General features: G+C 47.3%; 1 protein-coding gene and 1 non-coding gene across 7 annotated transcripts in view; one reads left to right on the top strand and one right to left on the bottom strand.

Annotated features, from left to right (window-relative positions):
• The window catches only part of DOP1B (DOP1 leucine zipper like protein B), a 132,699-nt gene that overhangs the window by 59,603 nt on the left and 54,188 nt on the right, over window positions 1-18,908 (bottom strand). For 5 of the 6 annotated variants that reach the window (XR_006270533.1, XM_043474687.1, XM_043474688.1 and 2 more), the window contains 6 exons: window positions 17,026-17,146; window positions 14,965-15,084; window positions 12,516-12,618; window positions 11,157-11,348; window positions 7,107-7,764; window positions 4,181-4,452 (listed from right to left, as the gene is read on the bottom strand). Coding sequence is in view for 5 of the 6 variants with exons in the window: in XM_043474687.1 (XP_043330622.1) it covers window positions 4,181-4,452; window positions 7,107-7,764; window positions 11,157-11,348; window positions 12,516-12,618; window positions 14,965-15,084; window positions 17,026-17,146 (1,466 nt within the window). In the remaining variant the exon portion in view is untranslated. The remainder of the gene's footprint in view (window positions 1-4,180; window positions 4,453-7,106; window positions 7,765-11,156; window positions 11,349-12,515; window positions 12,619-14,964; window positions 15,085-17,025; window positions 17,147-18,908) is intronic. The other variant, XM_043474690.1, reaches the window with a different exon arrangement.
• Window positions 1,361-1,483, top strand: LOC122445683. Its single transcript, XR_006270638.1, has one exon. It is a non-coding gene; the product is annotated as a small nucleolar RNA SNORA26 (small nucleolar RNA).

Below are 18,908 nucleotides of genomic sequence, written 5' to 3'. Positions count from 1 at the left end.
AAATCTGGAAAGGACTATCTCAAGGCTATATATTGTCAACTTGCTTATTTAACTTACATGCAGAGTGTGAAAGTGTCAGTTGCTAGGTCATGTCTGACTCTCTGCAATCCCATGGACTGTAGCCTGCCAGGCTCCTCTGTCCACAAAATTCTCTAGGCAAGAATACTGGAGTGCGCTGTCATGCCTTCCTCCAGGGGATCTTCCCAACCAAGGGATTAAACCTGGGTCTCCTGCATTTCAGGCAGATTCTTTACCATCTTAGCCACCTGAGAAGCCCTATATGCAGAGCACATCATATAAAATGGCAGGCTGGATGAACCTTAAGATGGAATGAAGATTTCTGGGAGAAATATCAATAACCTCAGATATGCAGATGATACCACCCTTATGGCAGAAAGAGAAGAGGAATTAAAGAGCCTCCTGATGAAGGTGAAAAAGAGTGAAAAAGATGGCTTAAAATTCAACATTCAAAAAACGAAGATCATGGCATCCGGTCCCATCACTTCATGGCAAACAGATGGGGAAACAATGCAAACAGTGACAGACTTTATTTTCTCGGGCTTCAAAATCATTGCAGATGGTGACTGCAGCCATGAAATTAAAAGATGTTTGCTCCTTGGAAGAAAAGCATACTAGAAAGCAGAGACAAAGGTCTGTCTACTCAGAATTATGGTTTTTCCAGTAGTCATGTATGGATGTGAGAGTTGGACTATAAATATAGAAAGCTGAGCACTGAAGAATTGATGCCTTTCAACTGTGGTGTTGGAGAAGACTCTTGAGAGTCCCTTGGACTGCAAGGAGATCCAACCACTCCATCCTAAAGGAGATCAGTCCTGAATATTCATTGGAAGGACTGATGCTGAAGCTGAAGCTCCACTACTTTGGCCACCTGATCCGAAGCACCGACTCACTGGAAAAGACCCTGATGCTAGGAAAGACTGAAGGCAGGAGGAGAAGGGGATGACAGAGGATGAGATGGTTGAATGGCATCATCAATTCAGTGGACACAAGTTTGAGCAAATTCCAGGAGATTGTGAAGGACAGGGAAGCCTGGCATGCTGCAATCCATGCGATCACAAAGAGTCGGACACAACTAAGCAACTGAACAACCAAACTCTACGAATATATACTTGTTTTCCTTTCCTTTACCAAGTTCTTAAAATATCATAAGATTATACAACCACATCTTGTTCAGTTTATAACATACCTAGATGTACTATGCATAATAACAACAGCACAAGAAAGGGAAGAGGAACAGAGCTATTCAAGAGGTGAAAAAGGGTTAGTCAGTCAGTCATGTCTGACTCTTTGCAACCCCATGGACTGCAGCCTGCCAGGCATGTTTCTACAACTCTTTCCGGTGCCCTTTTAAGGCTGACACAGTGCCATAAGAGGCTAACACAGGAGGGTAAAGAAAGTCTCCATAAAACCCAGAGAAGAGATTTTTAGAACTCTTCTCTGGATCCTGTCTGGAGTCACAACTGAACCAGAAGATTTTAAGTCTTAGCACTTACTAGTATGTGTGTAGTTAATACCAAAGTCATTAAATTTAAACTTGACCTTCAATAAATAAATAAATAAATAAAAAACTCTAAAAATACATTGAAAAAAAATCATTAAGGGGATTAAAACATTACACTGGAAAAGAGCACTTAATGAAAAAGAAAATAAAAAGGGGGAAACAGGTGGGAAAAAAAAAGAAATCACATATAGAAAACAAGGAAAATGACATATTTCTATGAATATAGTAAAAACTACTGAATTGTGTACTTGAAATGGGTGAGTTATATCTAAATAATACTGTTAACAACAACAAAAAAAGGAACTTCCCTGGTGCTCCAGTGGCTAAGCCTCCACACTCCCAAAGCAGGGGGGCCCCAGGTTTGATCCCTGGTTAGGAAAGTAGATCCTATATGCGGCAACTAAGACCTGGCACAGCCAGATAAATTAAAAAAAAAGGGGGGGGGAGGGCAGAACCAAGCTGGAGATGGCTTCAGCTACATGACTTGCTTGAGGAGGGTTCAACCCAATAGGTAAAAAGCCAGCCCACTTCAATAGCCGTTCAAAGGATGGGCTGTCAAGTCCTCAAAGGAGAGTTTACTTCCCGCACCTCACATAAAGCATCGAGAATCTCTCTTCCTCAGGGTCTCCAAGTTTGCAGGGCATTTGGCGCCCGTCCTCCCCTCAGGGGAAACGTGTTCCCCCTAGAGGCCCTGGTGAATGACCCTGTCCCTGTCTACACCACGTGACCACTCTGCCCTGGCCTGGGTCACTGTTGTGGTGGACTGGACAGCAGAAGCCGCCTGACCCAGGCGTGCCCTGCTGACTGCCTATTTAAGAGCCTTGACAGGCTAGCTCAGAACTGTGAAAAAGAGATGCCAGTGTCATTAGCTCTGACAACCAGGCTTGAGGGTCCTGAGGCTGACTGAAGGTCAAGTGACAAGCAGGTTAGGTCCTGGCTGGCAGGGAGATGTGGAGAGGAAGCAGCCTTGGGCTCTGACAGCTCCCCAGGTGAAGCCTGTGAGAGCCAGCGGCATTCCACTCCCAACCCTGGCCTTGGACGGGCTCCATCTTTATAACCTCAGTTTTGTTTTTTTTTTTTCATGAGCTAGCTGGAATAGCTTTCAGCTTCTTGCAGTTGATTGAGCCCTATAATACCTTATTTTCTTACTCGGTCCCCAAGGAAGATGGACAACAGCTGCTCACCATCTTCAGCAATAATCTTTCTCACATTTGACAAGTACTAAGCTTTCCTAAGAGGAAGAGATGGTTGGAGGGCATCACCGACTTAATGGAGATGAATTAGAGCAAGCTCTTAGCAGAGACATTACTTTGCCAACAAACGTCCATCTAGTCAAAGCTATGGTTTTTCCAGGAGTCATGTATGGACGTGAGAGTTGGACTATAAAGAAAGATGAGTGCTGAAGAATTGATGCTTTTGAACTGTGGTGTTGGAGAAGACTCTTGAGAGTCCCTTGGGCTGCAAGGAGATCCAACCAGTCCATCCTAAAGGAAATCAGTCCTGAATGTTCATTGGAAGAACTGATGTTGAAGCTGAAACTCCAATACTTTGGCCACCTGATGCGAAGAACTGACTCATTGGAAAAGACCCTGGTGCTGGGAAAGATTGAAGGCAGGAGGAGAAAGGGATGACAGAGGATGAGATGGTTGGATGGCATCACTGATTCAATGGACATGAGTTTGAGTAAACTCTGGGAGATGGCGATGAACAGGGAGGCCGGGTGTGCTGCAGTCCATGGGATCACAAAGAGTCGGACATGACTGAACAACTGAAGTTTTCTTTGAGGCTAAATAACCTCAAAGCCTCAAATCTCACAAAGTGGGACAGAGTTTCTTTTTCTGTGTATTTAGATAAGTTAGCAATTCTTACTTATGGAGTAAGTCAGCCTAAAACTGAACACAAATATTACTGAACACTTGCTGCGGGGCCAGAAACTGCCAGGAGCTGGGGTTGCTGCTAAGTCTCTTCAATTGTGTCCGACTCTGTGTGACCCCATAGACGGCAGCCCACCAGGCTCCCCCGTCCCTGGGATTCTCCAGGCAAGAACACTGGAGTGGGTTGCCATTTCCTTCTCCAGTGCATGAAAGTGAAAAGTGAAAGTGAAGTCGCTCAGTTGTGTCCGACTCTTAGCGACCTCATGGACTGCAGCCTACCAGGCTCCTCCGCCCATGGGATTTTCCAGGCAAGAGTACTGGAGTGGGGTGCCATTGCCTTCTCCGAGGAGCTGGGGTTAGAGACAGACAAAGCAGGCCCAGGTCTCCAGCCACCTGCTCTGGCTGCTACCCAAGGCACCATATTTTGTCATCACCACCAAAACCTTAGGCCTTCCCAGGTGGCGCAGTGGTAAAGAATCCGCCTGTCAATGCTGGAGATGTAAAACATAACAGGTTCAATCCCTGGGTTGGGAAGATCCCCTGGAGAAGGAAATGGAAACCCATTCCAGGCTTCTTGCCTGGACAACTCCATGGACAGAGGAGCCTGGTGGGCTACAGTCCATGGAGTCACAAAGAGTCAGACATGACTGAGCAACTGAACGCATACACGCACACACACACACATCCACCCACCCCACCCCCAAAACTTCAGGGACAGCTTCAAAGAAAGAGTCTATGAAGAAGGTCTCAGGGTCCCAGCCTTCCTCTTCCTGGTGGGAAATACCTGATAGAAGTCTGTTTTCTCTGCAATGACTTTCAGTATTCCTGGAGCTATGGGAGGAACTGTCACCATCTGCAGCTTGCCGAAAAATGGGTTGTGTCCGGAGCTTTTATAGCGTTTCATCTTGTCTTCGATGACGAGGGCAAGGGACTGGGAGTGGTTGATCACTTCGAGGAGGGTGGAGATGGCCACGTTCTGGAGGTAGCAATCAGTCACACAACAGCTGATGGTCATCAGGGACTTCAGCCAAGGTGGAAAACCAGAATCGCCCGCTCCTGAAAGGATGACAACCAAAGAGGATGGAGACACACAAAAACCTCTCAAGACTGGCTCACCAGCCTGCAGCCTCTAAGACCTTCCGATCCGGGAGGCCACCTGCATAGCAGTGTGATAACCTCCCGGTGGTGACACACTCCACTGTCCCCATTCAGGGCCAGGGGGCCGATGAGACCAAAGTCATGAGCTAACAGACTGTTCAAGTTCTGCAAATGTCACTCTTGGGGCTTTGAGATGATTTAAAACATGCTTCTCTTGTTTAAAAATTTTGTCAATGATGGGACTTTCCCTGTGGTCCAGTGGTTGAGAATCTGCCTGCCAGTGCAGGGGACACGGGTTGGATCCCTGGTCTGGGAAGATCCCACACGCCTTGAGGCAACTAAACCTATACCCTACAATGACCGAAGCCTTCGCACCCTAGAGTCTGTGCTCTGCAACAAGAGACGCCACTGCAACGAGGAGCCGGCACGCCACATCTAGAGGGTAGCCCCTGCTCACCGCAACTAGAGAAAGCCCTTGTGCAGCAATGAAGGGTCCATACACCACAACAAAGACCCAGTACAGCCACACACAGACACAAAATGTAAACACAGTAAAATTTGAATGAAAATACTTGTAAAATTTACATATAGTAAAAGTTACACTTGTTGGTGCAGAGCTCGAAACGTGTTTTCAGAGTTCTGTTGGTGATAGGGCACATGGCATGAGCTTTACAAGAGGCTAAAAATATACTGAAGATATCAATTCTAAATGCATTTCTTCCAAGTATACTGTCATCTGCAGCTCTGAAGTCAAGAGACACATTGCATGGAACGTTTAATAAAGGTGATGATGAGAGGGGAAATGTTCACCCTCAGCTCCTACCAACTTAATCACTCTTCTTTTCTTACACCTTCCCCTTGATCCTTTTTTCTTTAAAGTGTTCACTGCCTGCAATGGACTCAACTGCATGTGCCCAAAATTCACATGCGAATGCCCCAGCTCCCCAGAGTAACAGTATTTGGAGGGGGTGCCTGGGTCTAGATGAGGTCCTGAGGGGTGGCCGATATGATGGGATTGGAGCCCTTATTAGAAGACACCAGAAAGACCCCCTACACACCCCCACACACGTCCCAGGATGTGAACATGTGGTGAGAAGGTGGCAGTCTGTAACACAGGGACGAGTTCTCACCAGACACTGACCATGCTGGCTCCCTGATCTCGAACTTCTAGACCCAGAACTGTGAGAAAACACATTTCTGTGGTTTAAGCGTCCCCCAACCTATGGTATTTTGTTGTGGCAGCCTGGGCTTAACGTGCTGCTGGTAACAGTTTAAACTGCGTCCTCATAGAAATTCTTATGTTGAAGTTTATAAACCCCTAGGACCTCAGAACGACCCTCTTGGGAAACTGGTCGCAGATGTAATGACTTAAAAGAGGCCCTGGTAGAGAAGGAGTGGGTGTGCCTCTAAGCCAATATAACGGGTGCCCTGAGTGCATGCGTGCTAAGTCGCTTCAGCCGTGTCCGACTCTGCAACTCTACGGACTGCAGTCCACCAGGCTCCTCTGCCCATGGGATTCTCCAGGCAAGAAGGCTGGAGTGGGTTGCCATGCTCTTCTCCAGGGGATCTTTCTGACCCAGGAATCGAACCCATGTTTCCTATGTCTCCTGCATTGGCAGGCGGGTTCTTTACCACTAGCACCACCTGGGAAGCCGAATGGGTACCTTAGAGAAGGGAGACCGGAATACGGACACGTACAAGGGAAGAATGTCATGGAAAGATGAGGGCTGGGTTCCCACAGGCCTGGGAACCACCAGAGGCTGGAGGAGTGGCCGGTACACACCCTTCTGAAGCACCTTTAGAGGGAGCGCGGCCCTGCCAACACGCTGACCTCAGACTTCTGGCCTCCAGGCCGTGAGACAACACATTTCTGTGGTTTAAGCCACTCGGTGGGTGGTACTTTGTTATGGGAGCCCTGGCACATTAACACATAAAGCTTTAGGAACAAGTCTCACGAAAGAGTCTATGTACTGACTAGGGTGAGGCTCCTTTTATGTCTCAGACCTTCTAACAGGCTGTGCTGGGCACCCGAATGTTAATAAATACAGACCCAGGAGTTTCCTTGGTGGTCCAGGTAGGTTAAGACTCTGCGCTTCCATTGCAGGGGGCGTGGGTTCAATACCTGGTCGGGGAACTAAGATGTCACGGGCCACGTAGTGTAGTGTTAGTCACTCAGTCGTGTCCGACTCTTTGTGACCCCATGGACTGTGACCCGCCAGGCTCCTCTGTCCATGGGGATTCTCCAGGCAAGACTACTGGGGTGGATGATCCCTTCTCCAGAGGATCATCCCGACTCAGGGATCAAACCCAGGTCTCCTGAATTGGAGGCAGATTCTTTACCGTCTGAGCTACCTACAGGGAAGATCCCACATGCCATGGGGTGCAGGCAAAAAAAAAAAGAAAGGAACTGTAAAGATACAGAGGGAGCTTCTTTAGGTTTCCGTCTGGTAAAGACAAACCCAAACCGTACACGGTAACTACGAAACAAGGAAGGAAAATGGGGGTGGGCAGACAGCGCCCTCTCGGTCGCTGTGAAATTTTAACTCCTCTATAACCCTCAGGGGCCCGAGGCTTCCCGAGCCCTGCCGGCAGACTCCCGGGGCGCCCCTCACCCGGAGGCTGGAAGAGGACCTCACAAAGCTGCTCCGTCTCCTCCTCGGACAGGTACACGGGGAAGGTGGCACACTCCAGCAGCAGGTGGCAGGCGGCTGCGAAGGCCTCCCGGACACCCTCCCGGGAGCCCCCCAGGTCAAGGATCACCTCATCCACGGCCCACCCCTCGTCCTTCTTGCGGCCGGGGCTGCGGGGCGGGGGTGAGGGCAGTTCCACACTCCTGGCCTTGAAGGGGGACCCTCGGGCCGTGAAGAGGTCAGAGAGCATCTGCTTGAACTGGGGCACACCGCCCAGGGTCCGGGCCTCCCACGAGCCCTTTCCACTCTCATCCCGCCGGCCCGCAGGCTCCTCCGCCGACTTGGCCTCTTCCCCGGACGCCGTCAGCTGCGCCCCGAAAATGTTCTTGTGGGCAAAGGTGGCGATCAGCTCCTGGATGCAAAGGAATGTCTTCTGCATGCTCCCGCCCTTCTTCCAGACGTCGTCTTTGTCCGGGGAAACCCGGGGCACCCGCAAGTGCTCCGAGAGCTCGGGCGACGAGGCGCTCAGTCCGATGCCGCTGTCCTCTGATTTCAGTGGGGGAAATGGCGCGTCTTCGTCGCCCAGGGGCACTGCATCTGTGTCGGCAATCACTTCGGTGTTTTCACCTCTGACCGGACTCTGCAAAAAAAGGAAAAAGGAAGTCTGTATCGTGAATCTTGTAAGACCGAGGGGTTCAAACATCAAGGGAATCAAGCTATGAATGCATCCTCCCTGAGGCCACAGTTTTCCACGCCAAGAGGATCTCCATGTGTATCATTAGACAGCCCTCTTCATACTAGTTATTCAGACCCTTCAGAATCCAAAAAGGTTATTTAAAAACAGTTTCTGCTAGCAGGGACCCACTGTACGGTACAGGGAACGCTGTTCAGAGTTACGTGGGAGCCGGGACGGGTGGGGAGTCGGGGAGGAAGGACGCACGCGTGTGGACAGCCGGGTCACTCTGTTGTGCACCTGAAACTATCACGACATTGTTCATCGGCTCTCCTCCAATACGAGCTTCCCAGGGGGCGCTAGGGGTCAAGAATCGGCCTGCCAGTGCAGGAGATGCAGGTTCCATCCCTGGGTGGGGAAGATACCCCAGAGGAGAAAACGGCACCCGCCTGTAGTAGCATTGCCTGGAGAATTACATGGGCCTGGGGGGCCACACGCGCTGGCTGCAACAGACCCCGCAGAAGCACGGCCATGAAGAAATGCAGATGACACCACCCTTATGGCAGAAGTGAAGAACCAAAAAGCCTCTTGATGAAAGTGAAAGAGGAGAGTGAAAAAGTTGGCTTAAAGCTCAACATTCAGAAAACTAAGATCATAGCATCTGGTCCCATCACTTCATGGGAAATTGATGGGGAAACAGTGGAAGCAGTGTCAGACTTTATTTTTGGGGGCTCCAAAATCACTGCAGATGGTGACTGCAGCCATGAAATTAAAAGACGCTTCCTCCTTGGAAGGAAAGTTATGACCAACCTAGATAGCATATTAAAAAGCAGAGACATTACTTTGCCAACAAAGGTCCGTCTGGTCAAGGCTATGGTTTTTCCAGTGGTCATGTATGGATGTGAGAGCTGGACTGTGAAGAAAGCTGAGTGCAAAAGAATTGATGCTTTTGAACTATGGTGTTGGAGAAGACTCTTGAGAGTCCCTTGGACTGCAAGGAGATCCAACCAGTCCATCCTAAAGGAGATCAGTCCTGGGTGTTCATTGGAAGGACTGACGCTGAAGCTGAAATTCCAGTACTTTGGCCACCTCATGTGAAGAGCTGACTCACTGGAAAAGACCCTGATGCTGGGAGGGATTGGGGGCAGGAGGAGAAGGGGACGACAGAGGATGACATGGCTGGATGGCATCACCGACTCAATGGACATGAGTTTGAGTAAACTCCGGGAGTTGGTGATGGACTGGCGTGCTGCAATTCATGGGGTCGCAAAGAGTTGGACACGACTGAGCAACGGAACTGACTGGTGGGCCACAAACAGTCCATGGGGTCACAAAGAGTCAGACATGACTGAGCAACTGAGCACAAAACTCCAACGTGAAATAGCCAAATTTTAAGAAAGCAAAATGAAATGAAAAAAAAAAAAAAAAAGTTTCTGACATTTAAGAATATGAATGAGGAAACTGGGTTGAGCATAAAATACAGGCAATAAAGGAATGAATAAGAGACAGCAAGAACAAAATATTAACCACATACATGACTCACACACACACACACATGTGTACATACATTCTGTGGCTTTTTCAAAAGGATGACACTTCAGTGAATCAACCTCTTATATACTGTTACTCAGGGAATACTACATTAAACTGAAAACTTATCATCACCTGACCCACTCACTGGGGAAGAATGATACAGTATTATGCAAATGTTTGGAAACATTGTTATTTATATTTGTACATGACACATGCTTGTACTTTACAGTTTACATCCTTTTTAGGGTTTTTCCAACAGCTGTTAACAGCTAGGGGAAGAAAAAAATTAGCTTTGAGAGTGAAGGAAGAACCGGTAACTACTCTGCAAAATGAGCTTCAGGCCCCACGGGCAGCCCACCTGCCTCCCAGCACTAACCAACACACATGGCTCTCCTTTCAGGAAAAGGAAAAAGTGAAGTCGCTCAGTCGTTTCCGACTCTTTGCAACCCCATGGACTGTAGCCTACCAGGCTCCTCCGTCCATGGGATTTTCCAGGCAAGAGAGTACTGGAGTGGGTTGCCATTTCCTTCTCCAGGGGATCTTCCCGACCCAGGGATCGAACCCAGGTCTCCCGCACTGCAGGCAGACACTTTACCCTCTGAGCCACCAGGGAAGCCACCATCCTTTCAGGAAGGCTTTCCTTTTTTAGCCTGTTCCTATCTGCCACTGCACCGAATGGCTCTCAAGGGCAGAACTTTCAAATCCCTCAACAAAGCAGAAAATAAAAAATAATTCAAAGACCATGGGCCTCAAGCTGCTCGTGGAACCGTATTGTTATAGTTTTTTTGGAGGACAGTTTGGCAGCATCTCTTCACATTAAGAAATGGGCTTGATTCCCATTTCTAGGAACTGATTCCTCAGAGACACTGTCAGCCCTGAGAGCAGGTTGTATGAAGATGTTGACAGTAGCACTGTAGCAGTGAAAAACTAGAAATAACTGGGGGGAAAAAAAAAAAAACACCTCAATAGGGGAGTGGTTGAAGAAACAGTGAAACCAACAAGATACCTCTGTTTGTACACAGATACAGATGCTCTCCGAGGAGTGTTTGGATGAAAACCAAAGCAAATCAGAGAAATAATGTCTGTTATGGGTTGAATTATGTTCCCTTAAGAAAAAAAACAGTGCTGAAGTCCTGACACCAGTATTTGTGACTGTGATCTTATTTGGAATTAGGGTCCTTGCAGATGACCAAGGGCAGTGAGGTCATTAGGGTGGGTCCTAATCCAGTATGATGGGTGGTGTCCTTATAAAAAGGTGAAATCTGGACACACGCATATGCACACAGGGAAGATAGATGAAGGCGGAGGCTGAGACTGGGGCGGGGGGGGGGTGGGTCTATAAGTCAAGGAACGGCAGGAACACCAGAAGACAGGGGCGATGCACGGAACAGACACTCCCTCACAGCCTAGAAGGAACCACCCTGCTGACACCTTAGCCTCCGGAGCTGTGAGACGGGAACTTTCTGCTGTTCTGTCACCCAGCGTGGCACTTTGTTACTGCAGCCCCAGGGACGACCATCTCACTTGTACTTAAAAAAAAAAAAAAAAAAAGCAGAATTCCTCATATACAAACATACATATAGAAAGGTTGAGATGGTGAGCTGTGTGTAACCATTAGCTTAGTGGTGGGCTTCAGCAAAAAGACAGCAGGGCAGAGGGTGAAATGAACAGGGTTACTTAACACGACAAGCTTTCATGAAGCGTACGAGGGTCTTAGAAGCACATTTTGGATATTACCGATACGTCTTCTAGTCTTTATTCCTATCCAGGGAGGCCCAAGGGCCCATCAGCCCGGAAAAACCACATCGGCTCCTCCCAGCACGTACCAAGCTCCCACTCGTGGGCTCCGTGTCCAGGTAGGAAGGCGGCATTTGGACCTTGCTGAGCACTTTGAAACAGGTCCTCAGGGCGTGCGTGAGTTCGGGCAAGCTCAGCATCTCCATCTCCTCGGCCAGAGGCTGCAGCAGGCAGCCAAGCACCTGTGGGAGGTACTGGGTTTGCACCTCTGAGTAAAGTTCCTGTGAAACAGACGTGGGTTTAACTCGTGTGTCGCAGCAGCAAGCGGCGCCTTGTGAAAACGCAAGCATTTTTTGAGCGTAAGTTTGTTCCACGTTTGTTTCCAAGTTGGAAAACAAAATAGTATTTCTTCTTGATCTAAATACATCCATGGACATTCTCTCCTTTCAAGTGGCTTCCCTCTGTCTAGTAGAAAATGACCGCCACATTCATGTCTCTATTAAGGGAATCTGTTTCCTTGGAGAAAATTAGCCAAGGATGCAACTTAAAGAAATATGTTTGCTTTCTGGGACTTCCCTGGGGGTCCAGTGGTTAAAACTCCATGCTTCCAAATGCAGGGGGTGAGGATTTGATCTCTGGTCAGAGAACCAATGTGCTGGGGCAGTGGGACCAAAATTTTTTTTAAAAAAAGAAATAACAATTCTTCCCTGGTGGCTCAGACGGTGAAGAATCCACCTGCAATGCGGGAGACCTGGGTTCGATCACTGGGTGGGGAAGATCCCCTGAAGGGAATGGCTACCCACTCCAGCATTCTTGCCTGGAGAATCCCATGCACAGAGGAGCCTGGCAGGCTACAGTCCATGGGGTCGCAAAGAGTCAGACTTTCATTCTAACTATCTATACATCATGATACTCATTCCTAAATAACTGCTGTCCAAGGATGCCACCCAGGTCCTTATCTGTTCTCTGTAACTTCAGCTCAGCCCACTTACCACTGGCTAAAGCGTTATAACCCCTTATATCATAAGGGCCTAAAAGATATGTGATCACATTCAGTTACATCTTCCATGCCGAAACAAACATTAAAAGTGCTATGTGTCTATTTAAAACCACTTCTTCGGTAAGATGGTGGGGGGGGGGGTGGTGGTTTAGTCACTAAGTTGTGTCTGACTCTTTGCGGCCCCAGGGACTATAGCCTGCCAGGCTCCTCTGTCCGTGGGGATTCTCCAGGCAAGAATACTGGAGCGGGTTGCCATTCCCTTCTCCAGAGGATCTTCCCGACCCAGGGATCGAACCCAGATCTCCTGCATTGCAGGGAGATTCTTTACCGACTGGGCTATATGAGAGAAGTCCCTCGGTAAGATGAGCTTTAGAAAAAGACCAACACCACAAATAAGAATGTATACGACAGCCAGCACAGAGCCATCTCCTGAGAGCAAAGGACCTACCAGGGGGATCACGTCCAGAAGGAACACGAGGAGGGTGCAGAGCTCTGAGACCGTCGGGGGAGGGCCGATGCTTCTCCCAACATTGGGGCTTCGCTTCGCGGGTCTGCGTGAGCCATAGGAAAGAAAAGCCACTCTCTTGTAATATTGTCAAGCAATTCCTATGATTTCCAATAAAGTTATTTGTGCTATTTAAACCACAGTGAAAGACAGCTTCCGTGGGTCTAATAATTCAGCCTTGATGCTGAAAATGATCTAACACAGAGAAGTGTCAGTAAGTCTTGAATCCGATTATATCTGAAACAGGTTGACTCTGACTTGAACTTTGTCATAGCAGCCAAGGGTGGTCCATGCCCCCATGGGATTCCATACCCAGCTGATCTCAAGCTGTCAACAAGCAACAATTCCAGGTCCCCAGCCCGAAACCAAAGGCGTGTTCCCAGGGAAGGAGCCTGGCTACAGAACGCAGGACAGCTGTTCAACTTGCTATGGGAGCAACCAGAGATAGCGCCCCCAGCCGCCCCAACCCTGCATCATCCCCATGAGCCTAGAATTCCTCAGCTCCCAGAGAACTGCTACTCCACTGGGGAACTCTATTGGCAGCTGCTTATCTTATTCTCAAACTCGACACTTCCTTTTCAATAAGTGGGCAACTGGACACCTAAGTTAAAAAGTCAATATATTGGTTCTCAAAACAACAAATTTTGGATTCATCTTGCTATCACAGTATAGTTTGACCTGAGTTAACTTTCTTCACTGTACATGATCGCTTAGGTTTGTCAGTGTTTATCCGGGTAAGAAATGGAAGAACTGCATTCACTAGGTCCAGGAGAGTCTGCTCCTAGGTGCCTATTCTAAACAGACCCCCACGTCTGCATGTAGAGACGGGATCAGTGCGGTCAGCAGGGTACAACCTGCAGTGATTAAAAGACTGAAACTGATTTATTCACACGCTGGATGACTGCACCCAAGGTGAATGGACTAGGTGTATATGTTACCATACAGATAAATCTCCAGAGGGCTTTGACCCCCACCTCCCAACCAAACACACAGGGGTGAAAAGTTATATACAATTTGATACCATTGATGTAAAACTTGAAGAGGCAAAACAGACTGTATCATTTCTGGATACTTGTTTTTATACTGGATACTTTTTTTATCTTTGTTATAAAAGCACAGACATCACTGGGACAGACATGAACTTCAGGACAGTGATTAAAGCTGGGATGAAAGGAGGGAAGCTGCTGGGAAGGTAAGGGGTTAGCTCTGTCTGGGTGGTAACGTTTTATTCCTTTAAAAAAAAATGTGAAAACCAAAAGTCAAATACTGTCCACGATTTTAGCAATGGGTTCAAGTGTGTCTGACATTATTTCCCATCTTTTCCTGCGCCTGAAATGTTTCATAGTTAATTTTCTTTTTTAAAGAAAGTGTTCCTTGTAACTCTGAAATGGAACTAAGCTGACCAAAACACACTCCGGTCTCAGTATAACATGGCCTTGCTGTCACCCGTGGATTCAATTACAAGTAATTTATTCATCGCAGCTTGGAGCGCCTGCCGGGCCTGGCACCAGAGGCGGCAGAGGACACGGCAGGAGCAGCTGGGACGTCAGGCAGGCCTGGTTCGTCTCGGCTGCTGCTGATCTGCCGTGCTGTGGCACACGGGATCCGTCACGTCTCTGATCTCGGGCTCTCCTGCACGATGGATGTGCCTCCTTCTCCTGGGGGTGTGTGCAGGGGATGGCCTGAGACCAACGTTAGTAAGTTACGCTTTGATTACAGCTGCATGTACGGAAGACAATGTGACGGCTTAAGCCGTTCCAAAGGGGTGACAGGAGTTCAGTTCTATAGCATGAATCACAGGACAGAACTGGGTCTGAGAGATTACACCCGTCCTCCTTTACAGGGAAAATCTCCCGGGAAAGGGCCCTGAGGGAAAGCTTGCAGTCCCAAGCTGGCCACTGTCCCACAGTTTGGAGTCTGTGCAATCCACCAGATTAATTGAAAGTGACGGGAAAGCTGATTGCAGCAGCTCAGAACATAAATGCTTTCATCTGAACAGTTATACGCTGATTTCAGGAAGAATTTAAGATGACTGATGATTTCAAAAACACTCTCTCTCTAGTCCCTGGGCCCCAAAACCAAGCTTGTTGGATAGATCAGGCCTCTAAGGGCACAGTGGGAAGAAACTGGATTAGACTGACGCCAACCAGGAAATGCATGGGTTTGTTTCTCAAATTTGACTTTAATAAGGAAGCATCAGCATCATGTGAACCGTCTTAATGGCAACGTTCTTAATTCTATTATGAGTTTAAGTGAATCCAATCATGTACTCAGCAGAGATCATCCCAGTGTTAGCCGTTGAGTATAACCTGACCACAATGAGCAGTTGTGGAAAACCATGACAGCCTCAATTTCTTCCCACATGTTTATAAAGCCTGACCTGAAGGTTTACCTGAAACAGTCCTCGAAACACCTTGTCATGTAATCCCAGAGGAAGTCTGAGCTCAGGGACGTGATCAGCAAATTCACTGTTTTAACGATCTCAGAGGCGTTCCTGTTTTCCTTTATTGCACTGTAAAGGAAGAAGGATGCTTATAAATACATCTATGACAAGTCCTGTATTATGGGAATACCATGTCTGAACAGAGCAAATTCACTGTGCCATTCATTCACCTGGGGTGCAGTGTGTGAAAAAACCCATATCAATCTTTTATGACTTATTTCTGGAGAGGCTGACAGACTCGGTCATAGATGAAATATTACTGTTCTTATACAGGGAAGAGCAAGCACGTGCCATCCTAAACAGTATTTATATTGATACATTCCCTCAGGAGTAAGCTTAAGAGCTACTGAAAAAAGAATGTGACATGGAAAACCAGCTTAAGTCCAACTATTGGTAATTACATACCCTACTGGTAAAATAACACAGTACAGCCATTTGGAAGAGAAATTTGGCTAACATTTAAATGCACATCTTCTATAACTCAGGGAATTTATTCTAGGGATTTATACTACAGAAATCCTTGAACAAGCACACATAAGGGTATTATGAGAACGTCATTATAAAATACTGAAAAAGTAGAAACCACCCAAAAGTCAATAAGAGATTGATCAATTAGTCAGAATTTCTTAAGTAAGTGATAGCTCCTTACTGAGGATTCTAAGGCAACCATTATCCTTCATAGGAGAAGGCTGCACAGCCAGTTATAACTTGCATTAAAAAAAATAAACAGGCAACTAAACAGTTACTGTAACTTCACCTTAAAAATAAAAGATAGGCACCTATATCCTTATGCATTGAAAGTCTAGAATGTTCTATGCTTTTCTCAGAAGGGCGGTGGGATTATGGATGGTATCTTTTTTTCTTGATACTTTCAAATATTGGTACAGTCTACCACGAACATGTATTACTTTCATATTCAGGAAAACAGTAAACTACACTCATTCTGTGAGGAAAAAACAAACACAAAAGACTCTTGGTATACTTACAGTTAATAACCAGAAAAATCTAACAGATTTCAATTTACAATACTTGTGTGTGTGTGTGCGTTCAGTTCTGTCTGACTCTTCAAGAACCTATGGACTGTAGCCCACCAGGTTCCTCTGTCCCTGGAATTCTCCAGGCAAGAGTACTGGAGTGAATTGCCATGCCCTCCTCCAGGGGGCCTTCCCCACTCAGGGACTGAACCTATGTTTCCTGCATTGGCAGGCAGGTTCTTTACCACTGAGCCACCTGGGAAGTCCTAAATCTTCAGTAGACCAATGCCAAGTCAGGGAAAAGGAAATTACATTAAGAATAAAGGGAAAAGGAAGAGGTAGGAGACAGGGGTTCAATTCCTGGGTCAGAAAGATCCCCTGGAGGAGGGGTCGGCCACCCACTCCAGTATTCTTGCCTGGAGAACCCCACGGACAGAGGAGCCTAGCGGGCTGCAGTCTGTGGGGTTGCAAAGAGTCGGACACGACTGAAGCGACTTAGCACACACACTACCTTGAAAAGAACAAAAACAGAACAAGACACAGGGCTGACTGATAACTACACACTGTGTAAGTTATCGCCTTGTCTGCTGTCTCCCAAACCCCACTCGCTGTGCCTTCGGGTCCTAGAGCTTGAGCCCCCGGGGCCCCCTTTGCCCTCTGACTTGTCTCCTGAAGACCCATACCCACCGGCCCCACTTCCTGACCCCACCTCCTGCCTGCCCTCCTCCCGGTAACTCACACTTGTGTTCTAGACCCAGCTGCCTTTGTTGAGCAACTTTTCACACTCTGCCAAAAATACAGTCTGTACTTCCGAGGTTGGGACAGAGACAAGATCAAACTCCTTGTAACCTTCTCAGTATTCAACAGGGAAAAGCCGATTCAGGTTTACTGATTTAAGAGCAAAAGTTATCTTAAGGAGTGACTTGACCTGCTACATCTCCACTGTCTCATCACATCACAATTTATGGCAAACAAAAAAAAGCATTAGGGAGCATTAGGGAGGGAGGAAGAGTGAATTTGAAAGCCACACCCCTACCTAATCACCGAATTTCCACTCTGAGTGTAGCTAAGTTTAAGATCAGAGCCAAGAGCATCTCTGCAGTAAGAATAAAACGCCCGGATGACTTCGAGAAACAAATTCTCAACAACTTGAGGCCCTGCAATTAAAAAGAAAATGGCCAAACGAATGAATGAATAAATAAGAAATAAAATATCAATATTTTTAAAAAAATCCATTTTTCAACCAATAAATGACAAATGTGTAAAATACATTATGAGTAACTCTATATACATAGACAATTTATACAGTTTTAAATGTATAGAAACTTAACGTTGGTTGTGAAGATCACAACTTTAGTTGGGGGAATAACATCCATGAAGACAGTCTCCATTTTTGTTGTTCAGTCGCTCAGTCATGTCCGACTCTCTGTGACCCCATGGACTGCAGCACACCAGGCTACCCTGTCCTTCACTATCTTCTGGAGTTTGCTCCAACTTATGTCCATTGAGTCGATGATGCCAAACAACCATCTCATCCTCTTGTCACCCCCTTCTCCTCCCCTCAATCCTTCCCAGCATCAAGGTCTTTTCCAGTGAGTCGGCGCTTTGTGTCAGGTGGCCAAAGTATCAGAGCTTCAGCATCAGATCCTCCAATGAATATTCAGGGTTCATTTCCCTTAGGATTGACTGGTTTGATCTTGCTGTCCAAGGGGACATTTTTGTAGGGCTTACTATGCACTGGCCACTATTGTGAGCATTCTGTAACTATTAACTTATTTAATCCTTACAACAGCCAAAGAACCAGGTATGTAATCAGGTATAATGTCCTGATTATGAGGCTACTGAGGCTGGGTGACTAGCCCAGGTGGATTCTCCCAGGTGGAGGCAGGGCATGAATATTAAGAGCACAGAAACTGCGCGGCCAGAGACAATCCCTCTACATAAACCCCAACAGAGCAGGGCAGTTTCCTGTTCTGAATACTTTTAACGATGAGCTAGAATGATGCAAGAGAAATAATCACCAACCCAGAAAAGCTTAAGATGGCACAAGAGCACTGGACCCTGCCAGACAGGCAAGTGGAAAGCGGCCAGACATGTTTGCTCCTCGAGCACCAACCCGCAGGCCTGATGGAAGGGAAGGGTTTCCCACCCTTGTAATCAGAGGAATGAATATGGCAGAGGCAGAGAAAACAAAAGCTTTGTCAACAAAGAATAAGCAAATAATCTCATCTCTTATGCTTCCAAAGACAAATGCCCCCTTTCTCATGATAAGCCCCAGGCGTATTTTATCTACTGCGTAAGACTGTGTGTGTGTGTGTGTGTGTGTGTGTGTGTGTGTGTGTGCTCAGTCTTGTTGGGTCTTTGTGACCCCCTGCACCATAGCCTGCCAGGCTCCTCTGACCATGGAATTTTCCAGGCAAGAATACTGGAGTGGGCTGCCATTTCCTACTCCAGGGATCTTCCCAACCCAAGTGGTTTTTACTAGTAAAGGAAAGCCTGTGGTTGACATTCAAGGAGAAGAAATGAGGAACTGGCTAAAGCCAGGTAGCCAAAGCACAGGTAAGACTAACCGTCCTATGCCTTCCAGTTTGCATTATCAATCTACTCCTTTGCCCTTCAAGTGTGCCCTTCAATGGGAAACTAAATTATCAGAGAGACAAATTCAACTTCTGTGATGAGGCAGAAGCCCATCATTCACCCCATTCCAGAAAATACAACCTGGAGCCCAAGTTAGCTCAACACTCACTTGATCCAGGTCAAGGCCTTGACATAAAACACCCATCTCCAAGGTCGGAGCCTGGAGACACAAGCCTCATGCTTTGAATTTGGTCAGGAGCAACCAGAGCTGCACCTGTCACGCACCTAAGTTCATCTGTGTTACAAGAGTTAACATCTCGGGTACGGGCCGTCAGAAGGTCA

Source organism: Cervus canadensis, chromosome 7 (genome assembly GCF_019320065.1).
Source record: "Cervus canadensis isolate Bull #8, Minnesota chromosome 7, ASM1932006v1, whole genome shotgun sequence".
In the NCBI taxonomy this organism is placed as follows: domain Eukaryota; kingdom Metazoa; phylum Chordata; class Mammalia; order Artiodactyla; family Cervidae; genus Cervus; species Cervus canadensis.
Note: the sequence above shows the minus strand (reverse complement) of the source record. Positions and strands in the feature narration are given on the sequence as shown.